Below are 17,516 nucleotides of genomic sequence, written 5' to 3' on the forward strand. Positions count from 1 at the left end.
AAGTAGAATTATTCTGGTATGTGGATGGGGAAAAGGTTCTCTGTGCATGAGCAGTGAGCAACTCAAGGACAGTAGTCCTCCGCTAAGTAGCAACTCAAGGATAGTAAACAAAAATTATCGTGTCCGTTCCCGAAGGGAACTCACGACGGCCGCTAACACCCGATAAACCCTAGCGGCAGTAGTCTGTCAGCTATGTCTTTTTTTCTCTCCGCGAGGACGCGGGATTTTTTTCATGGAGGGGTGGTATGTTAGGTACCTCCATTCTCACCTACGTCATTCTCACCTTTCGTTCCGTTGGCCTGGGTAGCTACTTGCGCACCCATGTTTGCCATAGCTACCCAGGCCCTATATATTGCTTCAACTCTTCAGATCTCTCTCTCAACTCTCTTCAAATCTCTCTCTCTCTTTCACAATGTAGTCGTTTAGTTCCTCTTTCTCTCCGTCTCTCTGTCCATGATAAATGTCTTCCCACTACTAGTACCTGTCCCCAGTCGTTCCTTTGTGTCTGGGATGGTGAGTCCTTCTATGACTCAACAGTTTCCTGATTTCGAATAGTTCCTTGCTTGTCGTTCTGAAGTATAGATTATAGTAAATTGTGCTCTTGCTCATGTAGTTCTCTGTCGATCTTATTCTGGCAAATATAACACTGGTGACGAAGATAGTATTTTGTAATCCGCAATGGCAGAATGCCCAGTACCTCAGTTCGATCCTACTGGCCCTGCTCAAGATGTATTCGTTCGCTGGGCGAAGTGGAAAGCGCAGTTTTCAATACTACCTTGCTGCAGAGGGTATCACCGATTCGACACGGTCGAAAGCAAAGCTTTGACATCTTGTTGGTCCTGCTGTACAGGACGTGTTTGACACGCTCCCGGAACCTCCAGCTCCAACGGATGATTCTGTCCAGAATTCTTACGACAAAGTAGTCACTATATTGGATTCGTACTTCCAGTACACTCCAAATGTAATGTTCGAACAACATACCTTCCGACGATTGGCGCAACTGGAGATAGAGACAGTAGCCCATTTGGCAACCGTTTGGTTCAAAAAGCAAAGCTTTGTTCGTTTGCTGTCCAGGATGAGCAAGTGTGTGACCAGCTTGTAGAGAAGTGCATCGATGATTGTTTACGTAGAAAGGTTCTGGAGAAACAAGGCATTCTCAAACTCATGGATGCTCTGGAGTTGTCCAGACAGTTCGAGGCAACTGAACTTAGCGCTCGAGGAATGTCACAATCGCGCAGTGCTCCAGCTCCTGTCCGTCTTGTATCCTCCACTACTGGCACTAGGCCAACAACGTACTCAAGTGGTCCACCCGGAGCAGAATGTAGCAACTGTGGTCTTTCGGATCACTCAGCAGAATCTGCTAACTGCCCCGCACGTGGCAAGGAGTGTCTGAATTGCCACAAGAAAGGTCACTACAAGCGCAAGTGTAGGAAACCAGTGACGACATCCAGGTCGTCCAAGACGGGAAGGAGAGGAAGAGGAGGTGATACGCATCAAGTCGTTAGTGCACCTTCAGCACACAGCGTGCCAGCATCTCAGTGAAAGTCTGTCCAGCATAAGTCCTACGCTATTGGGAAAGTCACGTCTCCTCTGAACGAGTCAGCTCGCTGTTTGTGTCCGTGTTCGTCAACGAACGTCAGCTGAGGATGGAAGTGGACACAGGCGCGAAAGTCACTCTAGTACCAAACATGTGTGGGAACAGTCGTGGAGTGATGTTCCGCTTGCAGCAATCCAGCTGCAACTCACCACCTACGATGGCAGTTGAAGTAGCGTACGGTGAGCAATCCATCACAGACACCATTGTGGTCGTGAAGGGCGGTAGCCATCCCCTACTCAGTCGTAACTGGTTGCACCGTCTTCGTCTCGACTGGCCATCATTGTTCCGCATACACTCAGTGTCTAGCACAGAGGCTGACTTCAAGAATGAGTTTCCGGTGGTATTTGGAACTGGCCTTGGTACGGTCAAGGATCACCAAGCTGAGATCCACTTGAAGGAGGGAGCGACCCCTCACTGTTGTTCAGCTCCGACCGTTCCGTATGCTCTTCGCCCTGCCGTGGAGGGTGAGCTCGATCGTCTGGAGAGTGAGGGTATCATACGTCCAGTGAAGTCGGCTGAGTGGGCCTCACCACTAGTGATAGTCAGCAAAAGAACGGCGACATCCGCCTTTGTGCCGACTTCAAGGTCAAATCAACCGGCACATCGATCCAGGTCAGCATCCAATACCTAATCCGAATGACCTGTTGTCATGTCTTGTGGGTGGGTCAATGTTCAGCACGCTTTGTCTCAGCCAGGCATACACACAGCTGCCGCTATCCGAAGCAAGCCAGCAGTACTGCGTCATTGCCACGCATCGCGGTCTCTATGCATTCAACCGTTTGACGTTTGGTGTTGCAAGTGCCCCGGCAATCTGGCAACAAACCATGGATCAGATCCTGCAAGTCATCCCCTGTGTGGTTTGTTTCTATGACAACATCCTCATCACCGGAGCAACTCCAGCTGAGCACGATGAACGCGTACGTCAAGCACTGGAGCGGCTTGCCGAATTTGGTGTACGCTTACGTCTCGAGAAGTGTGTACTCAGCAATGACCAGGTCCGCTATCTCGGTTTCACTGTCTCAGGCGAAGGTATCCAAACCAATGCCGACAAGGTTGCTGCTATTGTTGACACACCACCACCGAAAGACCCGACGGCTATGCCGTCGTTCATCGGTTTAGTGATGTTCTACAGCCGTTTCGTGCCATCTATCTCAGATGTACTCAAACCACTACACAACTTCTCATGGAAGACGCACTCTGGGACTGGTCGTCTGAATGTCAGGAGTCATTCAAGAAAGTCAAGAGTCTGATGGCCGATGCACCCATTCTTGTCCACTTCGACATCAACCGCAAAGTCATTGCCGTGTGTCATGCTTCTCCGTATGGCCTCGGTGCCTGTCTGCCGCAAGAAGATGATACTGGCAGCCGACGTCCTGTGTGCTTCGTGTCCCGAGCTTTGAGTACTGCCAAATCGCACTACAGCCAGATCGAGCGTGAAGCTCTAGCAATTGTGTTCGCAGTGAAACGTCTTCACATGTATTTGTATGGTCGTGCGTTCGTACTCTGCACTGACCATAAGCCGCTGCTGTGTATCGTTGGACCGCACTCCGACATGCCAGCAACAGCCATTTCCCGGTTACAGCGTTGGGCAGTAATCCTCAGTGAGTATGAGTACCAGATTGAGGATATCAGTGGCACCGCTAACGTCCCGCCTGCCATTGAAGCTGTCTGAGCAGCAAGAAGAAACCGTTGTGAACGCCGTTCTCCAGCATGCCCGTGATCCATGTGAATCTCTACCTGTCTCTGCCGCTCATGTTGCCGCAGCCAGCAAAGATGATGCCGTTATCTCACGCATCATGCAGTACCTTCAGTTCGGTTGGCCCGCCGACACCCCTGACGAGCTACAAGCATACCGCCGACGCCGCCGCAACGAACTGACGATCGAGTCTGGTTGTTTGGTGAGAGGCTATGGTACCGTAATCCCTGTGCAACTTCTCCGCGCGCTGCTACAACAGCTGCACACTGTGTACCTTGGCATTGTGTGAATGAAGTTCGTTGCACGTAGTTTCTTCTGGTGGCCAGGCATTGATGATGATATCAAGCATCTAGCCATGTCATGCCGTCAGTGCCAAGACACCGCTAACGCTCCACCCAAGGAAGCACCGCATCCCTGGATCTATCCCTCCGAGCCCTTTGAAAGAGTGCATGTCGACTTCGCCGAACACGACGGCCAGCACTACTTTCTGCTTGTAGACGCCTATTCAAAATGGCTCAGCGTCTACAGGATGTCTTCTACGACAACCCACCAGACCCTGGAGTGCCTACTGCCGTCTTGTCTATGTACGGCATCCCGAAGACACTGGTCAGCGACAATGGTCCGCAGTTCACGTCGCACCTGTTCCGCCAATTCTGTTTGGAGAACGGAATCAGCCACAAGTGCACAACGCCATACCATCCTGCGTCCAATGGACAAGTAGAACGTTGTGTCCAAGAGTTAAAGAAGGCGATACGTACTTGCCCGGACAACGTGTCAGCCGGCACCCAACTCCACCTCTTTGTGTTCGCGTACCGCAACACACCACATTCAACAACACAAGTCACACCCGCAAGCTTGGTGTTCAAGAAGTCCTTAAACGTCAAGTTCTCCCTGCTGAAGCCTAATTTCAGTAGTACCCAGCGTCAGCGTCAGACTACAGCTTCATCAACGAAGAGAGACTACACTCCCGTTGATGCTGCAGCAGCTCTCAACACTCGAAATGGCAATGGTCCAAAGTGGATTCACGGTACTATCGCCGAGCGGCTTGGTCCGCTATCATATATTGTTCGTACCGGTGAACAGACGCAACATGTTCATTCTGACCACCTTCGTATGGCAGAATCTGAGAGGGAAGAGGAGGCTGACCAAATTGAGCTGCAACCGCAAACGGCGGTTGAATTCCACCAGCCTTCTACCGTATCTGCACCAGTCATTGCACCAGCAGAACCCGCTCCCGCTGTACCAGCTGTCGAGCCAGCATTTGAGCCCGATGCAGACATCGAAGTCGCTCAATCCCAGTCCACATAGTCTGAGGCTAAGCCAGCACAGTCGCCGTGTCGATCCTCCAACGCTTATTATTATTAACTTTTATTTTACTAGGGTGTTTCGCACAGATCTATGGTCTTCTTACGGGAGCCCCTAGGAAGGTTAAGCATGATTGGATAAATGAGCGGTAGTCTTGATTGAAGAGTTATGATTAAGCTAACAGTCCTGTCATGATTCAAGTACAGCTCATTCCGTTTTGTTAATTATTCTGTGAGCTTTATTTTTACTGTGTTCCATGTTGCAATGCAGTAGCTCTTTTTTCTTTATTTTAGTATCAACAGCATTCTACTCCTTACGCCGTTGCTTATCTAAAAAAGGAGGAGTGTTATGTTCGAATCCATAGTCTGTCTGTACATCATGATCTGTACGCCATACGCTGCTCTGTGTGTACTGCACATTGTACATGCATGCACTGTACACTGTTGTCAACTGCTTTGCCATGTGTACGTTATGCTGTTTAGTTTGAAGTAGAGCGCGTAATCTACTCTGTCAGCTGTGTCAGTTATTCGTTTCCTGATTTCGAATAGTTCCTTGCTTGTCGTTCTGAAGTATAGTTGTAGTAAATTGTGCTCTTGCTCATGTAGTTCTCTGTCGACCATATTCTGGCAAATATAACAATGTACATGTATGCAACGCACAGATGAGCTCTCCGAGCAAGGCCGGGTACGCGGGTTAGCGGGTCTGGTAAGCGACGAGCTCGAAAATTACACTTTTCCAGCCCGCTTTTAGCGAGCAGCGGAATAATAATATATGCATTCCCTGCCAGAAAGTCACTGTGCGTATGCAACTCGCCAGCATAATCACGGCAGATTTTTCGGATTGCTCCCACCCTATCCTAGTTACACGTAGTACAAAACATACCTGACACACATGATGTGAGTTTTCGCTGTCGGAGATCCCATTTGCAAAGTTTCACCCTCTTAGGGGCTTATTTACTCGTGCACCTATGCATAAACATGGCTGCAGCATTTGTGCCGGGAAACCTGTCCCATGTTCTTTAATTATATACTTCTATGCAAATAAGCGGCACGGAGACAAAAACTTTAATAAGGCGATCAGCAGAATCAGCGAAGCCGATATTAGACGTAGTAATGAAAAAAATAAAAGATGGATGACAGAGTTTCCTAATACGTTTTCTAGAGACATTAGAGAGGTTAAGATGCACGTTATTTCTGACGTGATGCAAAAGGTCAGCTCGCATTATTTGGCTCGCACGTCGAAAAACAACGCGGCTGACCTGCAGCTCGCGTCGAAATTTGGAGTTTTACGCCAATTTTGACATCAAATTGCGTGTCACGTCGGAAATGACGTGCATTCTTAACCTCTCTATTCATCAGGGAAATTACGTGTCAATAATGAAATCTAGCAATAAACAACAAAATATGCATGGAAGAGTACGAAATGCAGTATGTGAAAGAAAATTGGAGAAAAGAAGGTGAAGTGCGAAAGACAAGAGAAGTGTGAACTAATAACAGGGGTGGGCAGGTGAGAAATAATAACAACGTGAGGGTGAAGTGTAAGGAGTACGCGCATTGGTATGTGGGTGGGTGTATGTGTGTGTGCGTGTGTGTGTGTGTGTGTGTGTGTGTGTGTGTGTGTGTGTGTGTGTGTGTGTGTGAATGCTAAGAGAATAGTCTAAGTTTATTGACATTTTCTTTCTGGATGCACAGGTCGGGGTTATGTTTAGGAATGAAAACTGCTTCCAATAAACCGCTTTAAGTTTACTAAACCTACGAGCACGGCACAAAACTGTGAAAAAGAGTTATCATAAACTGAACGGCACTGACTGTTGGACAAGAGGTGTTTCTTTGTTGCGGATCTCTTTCCAGTATCATCACCCTCACCTTGCATCTGTCCATTGTTGGCCTCAACATCCTCGTCCTGCTCTCCATCACACACTGCCAGTACCTTCATCGTCCGTGGACTGCCGATCCTCATCCTCCATCAATATGTTGTGACATCCGTTGCTGCTTCGGGTCCATGTCCATTGGTGGAATTCATTTGTGTTGATCGAGTCATGCTTCGTGTTATTGGTCGATGTGTCTTGGATTGGTTAGCATCTGGGCTGTCTGTTAATCGTGTAGTCTCCTCAGGTAAAAGTTGGTGCCGAGTCGTTTGTCAGATGTGAGTCTCCTTCAAGGGCTTAGTTGGTCGGCCTTGTCTAGGCCGTAGGGCTCTAGCATTGTCTGATAATGGATAGAGCGGTACATGTTGTTGAACACGTGCGTTCAGGTGCTGAATGGTTCTTCCTACATATCAGCTAACACAATGCCGACATTCAAAGTGGTAGATTAAATGGCTAATTAGTTGGGTAGGAAGAACGTCCTTCTTCACCGTGAACGCACGTGCTGTAGTGAAGACTGGCGTAAAATAGGTTGCGAAGTCAGTTTGTTTAAAGGGGAAGTTAAGGCTAAAATCAAAATTTCACCAGTTGTAGTCTTCGGGGTGCTGTGTCGAATGGTCGGGGTCTGAGGAAGCTGAGACGCTCCCTTCCTACTTGAATCCCAATTGAACTCGCGCACTTCCACCGAAACTGGGTGACTGCGCCCTACTAGATGGGGATTTGTATGCAAAATCTCACTAAAGGGGCCATTTCGTTCTTATAAAAGCACGGATGACCGCGATTGGCCCATATGTTGTAGTCTTTTAGACGCTGAGTCGACTGGTTTTGGTCCGAAAAGGCTGCGATGCAGCGTTCCTCCTTTATGCCCAATCGAACATGGTTGAACAAGCGGTCACGTGCTCCTGGGTGCCCAAATCACCTGGTCACTGTGCCAGCAAGTGACAACTTTCACACCAAGGTTCAACTCGAGTGACAAGACTGCACCCAAAAAAGGTCAAACACGCTAGTTCGTTGTACCCTGCAGGCACGGTGACCAGGTGACTGGTGTACGCAGGAGCACATGAACACTTATTCAACCATGTTCGATTGGGAATAAGGGCCGAACGCTGCATCGCAGCCTTTTCGGACCAAAACCAGTCGACTCAGCGTCTAAAAGACTACAACATATGGGCCAATCGCGGTCATCCGTGCTTTTATAAGAACGAAATGGCGCTTTTAGTGACATTTTGCATACAAATCCCCATCTAGTAGGGCGCAGTCACCCAGTTTCGGTGGAAGTGCGCGAGTTCGATTGGGATTAAAGTAGGAAGGGAGCGTCTCAGCTTCCTCGGACCACAACCATTCAACTCAGCACTTTTGCCTTAACTTCCCCTTTAACGATTTTGTCACTTCTCGGGCTACATCAAGTGATACTTGACCCTTCCATGGCGGTCTCAGAAAGACTCGGCACGGATTAGGCCCGAAGAGCTTGTTGTGAACCCTCTGGTTCTCTTAAGTATGAGGGACGAACGACCCCACACGGCACGAGGACAACTATTTATTCTCAACAATATATTTCACTTCCATCGACTAATAGCAATGAATGACTGAATGAACAACTGAACAACTAACACTAAAACCACCAGGTAGTTATAGCGTTAAAATGACAGCGTATATGAGAAAAGCATACACATACAACATACAACTACAGCGCACACAGCAAACCGCACATAGCGCATGTAGCGTATACTACATCGTAATCATCAGCGTACGGCGGAGTCGGGATACAACTGCATTGACACGAACACAATGTCACAAACGAGAAGTCCTTTCACTCTCGAGAACTTGTGGTTTCACAACAGAGCTGTTCCGTGGTATTGACAACAGGTTCATTGAATAGTTTGTTCAAGAGATGTACGGGGTAACCATTCTTAGCAAAAACCTGTTGTTGGGGTAACCATTCTTAGCAAAAAATTGACGGAGGATGAGGATCGGCAGACCACGGACAATGAAGGTACTGGCAGTGATGCAGAGCAGGACGAAGATGTTGAGACCAACAGTGGACAAATGCAAGGTGAGGGTGATGATATGGGAAAGAGACCCACAGTAAAGAAACCCCTGTTGTCCAACAGTCAGTGCCGTTCAGTGTATGATGACTCTTGTTTCACAGTTTTGTGCCGTGCTCGTAGGTTTAGTGAACTTAAAGTATTGGAAGCAGTTTTCATTAGAAAATGTCACTAAACTTAGACTATTCTCTTAGCATCCACACACACATACACATACCCATGCGCGGCTCCTTACACTTCACCCTCACGTTATTATTTCTTACCTGCCCACCCCTGTTATTAGTTCACACTTCTCTTGTCTTTTGCACTTCACCTTCTTTTCTCCTATTTTCTTTCACATACTGCATTTCGTACTATTCCACGTAGATATTGTTCTTTATTGCTAGATTTCATTATTGAGACGTAATTTCCCTAATGAATGAATGTCTCTAGAAAACGTGTTAGGAAACTCTGTTATCCATCTTTTTTTTTCATTACTACGTCCAATGTCCGCTTCGCTGATTCTGCTTATTGCCTTATATACTTCTATGCAGGGTTGGTATGATCACAGTGTGTACGGCTGAAGTGGACTTGCCCCAGAAAACCAAACGGCGGGAAGAAGATGCATAGCTGCATTTATAGATAAGGCCTATTCCTATAGGAAATCCTCACCAATACATTTGTAGTTCAAGATCAGTCCATCACACATAAAGCCATCGTCACAGTCATTTTCTTCTGGACGCAATGTGTCACAATTTTGATAGCAGATTCCCTTGTGGTACGCTACAGAAAAGTGAAGACATTTTGCGAAACACAAAACATAGATTAAGGGGGTTCGGGACAGTTAGGCCCAAAAATTTAATTTCAACATCAGCCCAATCTGACATCAGGTTTGAATAGCTACAGCCTTATATTTTAACTTAGTAACATCAGTTTTTCAATTGCCCGAATAGGTCTTGCCAAAAACACAATTTTCCTTGATAACACAAAATATTGCAAAATCCGAAAATTGATGAGAAATCGTCCATACCATCAGTTAGGACAGAAAATATGACATAAAATTTTACAGACTGTTCGAGGTATTGACTAATATGATATCAACACCGAAAAATGTACACTTTGGTTGACGATGGGATCCAGGTCGTCATTTCCTGGAGAAAACAAAAAGACGCAAAATGAAACTTTGAATATTTTTTGCAGCTTATTTTTGAGTTTGCCCCATATGTGGATACTTCAAATACGTTCTATAAGTGGGTTGGAACAGGTTTACCGCGGCGAAAATAGGGGTCACCGTGCATATTCTGGAGAAAAATCCCAAAAACTGTCAAAATTTGCCTAAAATTGGTAAATTCACGTATCTATATTGCTTGTACTTCTCTGCTGCTGCTTTGGTCATAACTTATTGGATTTTTGGCTGTTAAGTGTTGCATAAACTCACTAGAGCCCTCGGCGTTCAGAACAATACAAGGATGGAATAGCTGAACTAGTAAATTTGCCGGAAAACCCTGGGTGCACGCATTATCGATAGATACTTTTCTCCATGATAACTCTCCTGTTGGTAAGTTGGTTGTGATACATGTACATGTAGCTGTGATAGCGCTTAGCACAGCCCCATATCAAATTACAATGAAAGCTGACATGTTGGAACGAATCAGACAACATTGAGTCCTCTTGTTCTTCAACTATGCGAGCTAGAACGTCCCCACACTGGCAAAAATGATGGTATTTTACGGTGCGCACAAACAAGTGAAGCACTGTGCCACAGGGCGTTCCTTACAGTTGGGTTGCTGCTGGTTCTTCGCTAGGTGTTCAGCCACCGCTATTATAATCTTCCTTGAGACTGTCACCCGCTCCTTACCTCCGACTTGCTCCTTCATCAGTCTGGAAATGGCTGGCTCACCACTTCGTTTGTAGGACAAGACAAAGTGCTTCGTCACCAACCCTCTGGCAGCTGCCTGCACTGCAACTGATTTAGAGAAGCACGTTGCTTGGACCAACGGTTGAAGGGTGGCCAGCCGCTTTTGCTGATGTTCTGCAAACTCCATCGCCGAACATGCTGATGCAAAAGTGACAGTGTGCTACAGGATACTGGCATCAGGGCGAGCTTCGACAATTTCAGCTAGGGCCGCAACATCCGCAACAGCATCATGAGCAGCGAACTCATTCCCAACGATGAACTATAAATCAATCTGAGGCTGTAGCTTGGGAGCTCCGGTATCGCGGTTTAGAGATCAGAGTGTTCACCCAGCACAAAAATGCACACCGTCGACACACACATCCGTGCACACACACACACACACACACACACACACACACACACACACACACACACACACACACACACACACACACACACACACACACACACACACTACTACTACTACTACTACTACTACTACTAGCAGCATGACTGCCCAGAGGGGCAAGTGTCACCCCTATGGAGAGGGGACCAGAAAACGGGACACGGATCACAAGCAGGACCGCGAATGTCTGGCTAGGTCCTGCTGCCGGCGTAAATTGCGTTTACAACGTGGGCAGCTGAGGGGCAGAGCTGCTCTCTCAGCAGCAGATGGTCTCGCACCACGATTGCAGTTGTGACGCTTGAACCCGGCCGCAGAACGGAAGCATCGCTGACATGTTGGGCAGTGCTGCTGGCAACAAGCTGAAAGTGGCACAGACAGACTGACTGTTGGTGTAGGAGAACTCGTGACAGGCTGGCATCGATGAACAGAGTAGCCACCCTTGCTGCGGAACCACCTCTGGCAGTTCTGGCATTGCACTGATCCACGCTGGAGCTGGATGGGAAGCCGTCTCTGAGTGGTGCACTTGTGCTGCGTTCTATCTGAGACCCGTGAGAAGTTCCGGTCACACACTGCGCAATGCACAGACTTGGGCATGGTGGAGCTCGACTGAGGGGCAACCCGTACTTCCCTCCACTGTTGGCGGTCCTGAGCAAGGATGAACCACTGAGATGGCTGTTGCAGTGCAACCTTGAGGTCGGTCATCACCGTGTCTTTCCACCGTCGCCGGGGACCACTAAACGGCCGAGGCACAGGTAGCCACCCAAAGAGGAGTTGGAGGGGGGTGCGATCCTCCAAAGAGGAGTTGGAGGGGGGTGCGATCCTCCAAAGAGGAGTTGGAGGGGGGTGCGATCCTCCAAAGAGGAGTTGGAGGGGGGTGCGATCCTCCACACACACACACACACACACACACACACACACACACACACACACACACACACACACACACACACACACACACACACACACACACATACACACACACACACACACACACACACACACACACACACACACACACACACACACACACACACACATGCATGCTCTCACACGCAATAGAACACACGCGCGCGTACACACACATACATTCACGCACGTGTGCGTACCCACCCACATGCATGTGCACACTCATGTGCATGAGTGGAGATGCCCGCATACACATGTCACACCAACATGCCCTGGGAGCGGTCATGCACGCGTGTATAGTATGTGTACGAGGGCACGTCCACATGAGCGCATATGCATGTGCATGTTCATACATGCGTATGGTGCACACATGCACAAACATTCAGGCCTATGCAAACACACACACGCTCGTGGCCGCCGCGCATACAGTGTGCTCATACATTTCCATAGCCATAGGGTGGCAATGACTCGCAAATATCATGAATAAATCTTATGAGATTGAAAAACGCACTTACCCAAAGCAGCTTTGGTGTTGCTTGTGGAAGCACGGGGGCCAGGGTGTTGAGCAGTTACAGGGCTATCTGTATCTATAAAATTCTCCATCCCACACTGCTGACACGGAATGACAAGTACGCTACCCAGGTCGTACCTCTTCTCTTCAACGCAATCAATGAGCGCCAGAGGTTTGCCACATCCAGGATTCTGGCACGCAGACAATCCCACAGCCAGATACCTGAGATAAACGATTCCGGTCGACCGTGAAGAGGGGCACTGAACGACCTCTTCGCGGGAGTCGAATCCAGTGGCGTTAGTTGTGGAGATCGCCCTTTCCGTTTTTCAGGAACTCGATCGATCGTTTGAGTTTGCGAAGCGTCCCCCTCCTCGGCTTCTTGCATCGTCCAGTACGCAGAATGAGAGGCCGCGTCGTGGGTGACGGATTACTCTCCCGCGTCTTCATCTCCACGACACGTCGGCAGGAGAACCGAGCTATCCAAAAACCGCCAGTGTCAAAACAAATCCGCAAGTCCACTAGTGGCTGAGCTTCTTCCTCAAATCTTGTCTCGACTCGAGCATGCGCTGTGAAGTCATGGTCAAACTATTTACTGTGCATGATCGCGTCCCATTTTCCACTCCGAAAGTCATTATTTTTCAGAAAAAAATTCGGAAATCCAACATGGGCTAACCATCGCGAACCCCCTTAATGAAGAAAACGACCAAGGAACTACAAGTTGCACTACAATGTCCACTAACACCACTTAACAATCAGCCCATGCGATAACATTGCACGGCACTGACCTGTGGTGTTAGTGAACATTATAGCGTAACTTGTACTGTGTATTTCAGAAGTAGTTCCTTGGTCCTTTTCTTTACACTAAAATTAGTCCTTGCCTCTCCATCTGAGTATACTGGATTAATTGTAGGCTTCTCATACTTGCATGGCCTGTGCAATCTATGCGGTTTATGCTGTTGTGCTTTCAAATTGTTTTAAAATTGTTTGAGGATCATGCTTAAGTTTACTGAGTGCATTCAGGAGAGAATTGATTTTATTTTATGACTTTAGTTATTTATGGCATGATTGTCGCGTGGCTTGTTGCATTGTCCACCAGCATCGGGAGGTCTAAGAATTGAGGTTTTGAGATGTTCCTCTGGTATGCTTCACACAATATAAGAACAATTACTGGCGAGTTGCTTCTGGTGTATTGTGTTATGTGCTCTAGGTGGCACCTGGTGTCGTGCTGTTGGGATCCAGGATCCTGGATAGGCGTCTGAAGCCATATCGCTGCTGCTGCTGTCCTCAAGGTTGTTCTAGTTCTGCTTTGGGGGCACCTGGTGCCGGGCTGTGTGGGTCAGACCCGCGTTCCTGGATTGTCTCCGGTGCTGAATCGCCCTTCTTACTGGCAACGGCTATGCTTTGTCCGCCCTGTGCAGTAAGCCTGCACGCCCCGCATTCCGTTTTGTGTGAGGTGGTAGAGCGGGGTGCGTAAGCAAATAATCGCAAAAAAAATTCATTCCTCGTTGGCTGGACGCCGTGAAATAAAAGAGAACTCAAGTTTGTTCTTTTGTAGATTTTTACAACGGTTGCTGGGTGCGAGTGCACAGTTGTTGCTTGAATTTGGTGCTGGCGCAGAATGTGGATCGTTGTTTTTTTTCATGCCAAGGGGAAAGCTGCCTGCCCACCTACCCATGCCCACCCACCCACCCACTCACGCCCACCCACCCACCAACGCCCACCCACCCACGCCCTCCCTATTTGATGTTGCTCTTGAACATCGTACTATCACTGCTGCAGACACTGCTGCTGCTGCTGCTGTTGCTGGTTCCGCTGGAAGGGTTGTGCTGCGTATGCACTTGCGATAGAGCGTATGTAGCAGACGGTACAGATGGTATTGTTGAAGGTGTGGTCGACGTTGGCTTGCAGGATCACACATTCCTGTTGCTTATTAGAACATACAGATGCTGCTACTGTCCCTGTTGTGTGTCGTGGGTTCGGTTTATCTGACGATCTGCTTCTTGCTACATACGGTTTCTGATGCCGTTTGGCGCATACAGATGCTGCTGCCGCTGTTACCAACTGCAAGTTGGATCCATGGCCGGATACCGTTGCGAGTTTGTAACAATATGTGTTCTTTGGCAAGAAGTCTTGTGCAGTATTGTGCAGTAAGCCTGCACACCCCGCATTCCGTTGTGTGTGAGCTGGTAGAGTGGGGTGCACAAGAAAATAATCCAGACAAACGAAGGCATGTATATGGCTGGGTTAGGTATTTGTGAAAAAGGAGGCGGACAATATGTTACGAGTTATGACCAACTGTCCACCAACATAACGAATTCTTAGACAGTGCATTTTGTCGCACTCGTTGACTGTATAAGATCTGGTTACGTTGGTGGACAGTTAGTCATAACTCGTAATATTTTGTCCTTCTCCTTTTTTTTCACCATAATTTAATTGGCTCACCATCTAAGGTATTTGTATTTGTATTTACTGGTTTGAAGGTTTTCAGCAGTTTTATTCAACATTTCATGGCTCGTTTAACGACCGCCAATGATGAAATAATGAGTGTGAAATGAAGGGTGATATCCAACCACGGCAACTATTTGAAACAATAAAAAAAGGTAAAGGCATGAAGGAATCGAGAGTCGAAAATAACCCGAGATTAACTTAAGAGAGCACAGGTGACAACTAGACGCAGGCGCAGTTAGCCAGAGATAACACGTTTAAGGCTTAGAGACAGAGCAGATCATAGGGAGTATGCAGAGAAGAAAGGAGACTTAAGGTTTTAAAAGAGCCACAGGAAATTTTCAAAAATCTGCATTTTTTCATGTTCCTCGGATCATAGCTTCAGTTCTACTCACTCAATCCTCACAATCTAGGGCTTCCTGGAACGGTCTCCGCGAGAGGAAGAGAATGAGGTCGATCATGATAGCCAGCACACCGTCTATCCAGCGCTAGATCGCAGCGACAGTACGAAAAATGCCCCAAATGCGTCCAATTGCGTCCCGCTCCAGATATTTCATTCTACTCGATCGTGGAGTTCAAATTTTTTTGCTGTGTACTCTTGACAATATCAACAGTGAAACCTGTGCAAATTCGAGTAAACCATTCTCAATACTAAAGTTGCACTGCGCGCTTTTGAAATTGCCGCGATCGCGGCTCAACTTACGAGTGATTTATCTCGGGAACCGTTGCTCGCAGCGCTTCGCGGATTGTTTCTCCCGACAGGTGAGAGTTTTCGATCGATGGATTTGAGCGAGATTGGACTGAGTTACGATCTTTTGAAGTTTTGCGTTTGAATGCGTCGTTTACGACGCATTCAAGTATGGGGCGGCTCTTAAAGGGTTTTAAAGTTTTAAATTTAATTTTTAGGAAGAACACAAACACGGCTCGAGACAAAAATAATAACAAGAAAGATATACAAGAGAGAGATTGGAGGCTTTGTTACAACTCTGAGTTTAAAGTAATACTAGTGTTGAGTCACAGAAGGACTCACAATCCCAGACACAAAGGAACAACTGGGGACAGGTACTAGTAGTGGGAAGACATTATTTATCATAGACGGAGAGACGGAGAGAAAGAGGAACTAAACGACTACATTGTGAAAGAGAGAGAGATTCGAAGAGAGTTGAGAGAGAGAGAGAGATCTGAAGAGAGTTGACGCAATATATAGGGCCTGGGTAGCTATGGCAAACATGGGTGCGCAAGTAGCTACCCAGGCCAACGGAACGAAAGGTGAGAATGACGTAGGTGAGAATGACGGAGGTACCTAACACTACGATCATCAGGCAACTGATGGATCCAAAACGGGCAGCCAGAACATAAGGGGGAGCAAGGTGGGAAATTCTGAGGGGTATCATAGGCGACGTGTATCATAGCGCACGAGGCAGGTGCAGGCGTGAAGTTGCCAAGCCTTCAGACTTGAGGCTATGCAGCAGCAGTTCCGGCGTGAATGATATAGAAAAGAGCACACCACTTGACTACAAACAAGAAAGATAACAAAGTGCATGCAGGAAGAACGAAGAAACGACTAGAACACAGAAGTTGAGGGTTGACAGAAAAATACCTATTGAGTCGGGGCTGACTACTAGTAATATTGTATTGTATTGTATAGTATGTTATGATTTTACTTGGGCATTCCCAACAGACCCTAAGGTCTTCTCACAGGGTGACCACGATGAATGGATTTGTTAAGTTCCCGGCGAAATGATTTGGGGATATGACTTGTGCGAAGGGATTCGGGAAGCGCATTAAAGCGGTCAGCACCAAGGAATGAAATAGATTTGTATCCAGCTTGAGTTTGCACATTGGGTAAAGAAAGGGAATTTATTGACTTGGCCACGTATCCACTAGCGCAGCTGTGCAGCTGGGGCGTTGTGGACTCCTCCGACCAATGGTCTCGGTATCCTTGAATACGCACAAGGGGGGGGGTTAAAAATGAAAGAAGGAAGAGTTAGGCCATCAGCTAGTAAGCTAGTCTGTGGTGTACATGTCGACAGCAGTCCCACAAGTTTGCTCAAGGAGGTACTTGTACACAGCTACTTTGAAGCGTTGCAGCGCTGCCTTGGATGGGGAGCGTTCAGGATGGCAGAGGGTAGGGCATTCCATGTTGTGAGTAGGCCGAACGGGAAGGATCAGTGTAGGATGTCAGGACTTGTTGCGAGGAGGGGGTTTGACAACTGGAAAGCATGGGAGTGTTTCATTTGGTGTTGATGGCGGGTTCTGGGGCGGGCGGGCTCAGGGGCAGCAGGTGGCAGCATGTCTGTCAGCTGGGCCGGACCGGAAATGTAGTGCAGCTTGAACAGGTAGCACAGTCCCGAGACTTGACGACACACTGATAAGCTTGGGAACATGGTCCCATCGCCAATGCTGTGCAAACACCGTTGCTGGATGCTGTCAAGCTTCGCGAGATTGGCCCGGGCTGCGTCTTGCCAGACTAGGGGAGCATATTCCATGGATGGGCGGATGAAGCCTTTGTATATGCTGAGGCGGCCGTTGCGGTCGAGTACTGGGCACACCTTCCTGAAGAAGCCAAGGCGCTGGCTGGCTCTGACTGCAACCTGGTGGAGATGTTTACGGAACAGCAGATTGCGGTCGAAGGTCACACCGAGAATCAAGAAGATGTCCGTCATCCTAAATGACACATCAAAGTTCCGTACACTTGATCCGGTCATGACCTGTGATCGAACTGAAAAGGTGACTACAGCGAGAAGACGTCGGTCATGATCTCTCCCCGCAAAATGAAGCTCATCCTTCTTGCACACTCCATAAAATACCAATATGCCCCACAACACATACGCATGCTCAAAACCCCGCTCAAGTTACGCCCCA

General features: G+C 47.9%; 1 protein-coding gene across 1 annotated transcript in view; it reads right to left on the reverse strand.

Moving 5' to 3' along the window:
- The window catches only part of LOC135828549 (protein sidekick-2-like), a 158,939-nt gene that overhangs the window by 41,148 nt on the left and 100,275 nt on the right, over window positions 1-17,516 (reverse strand). Inside the window, exon 11 of the mRNA XM_065340989.1 lies at window positions 9,159-9,269. Coding sequence (XP_065197061.1) covers window positions 9,159-9,269 — 111 coding nt within the window. The remainder of the gene's footprint in view (window positions 1-9,158; window positions 9,270-17,516) is intronic.

Source organism: Sycon ciliatum, chromosome 12 (assembly GCF_964019385.1).
Source record: "Sycon ciliatum chromosome 12, ocSycCili1.1, whole genome shotgun sequence".
Classification (NCBI taxonomy): Eukaryota; Metazoa; Porifera; class Calcarea; order Leucosolenida; family Sycettidae; genus Sycon; species Sycon ciliatum.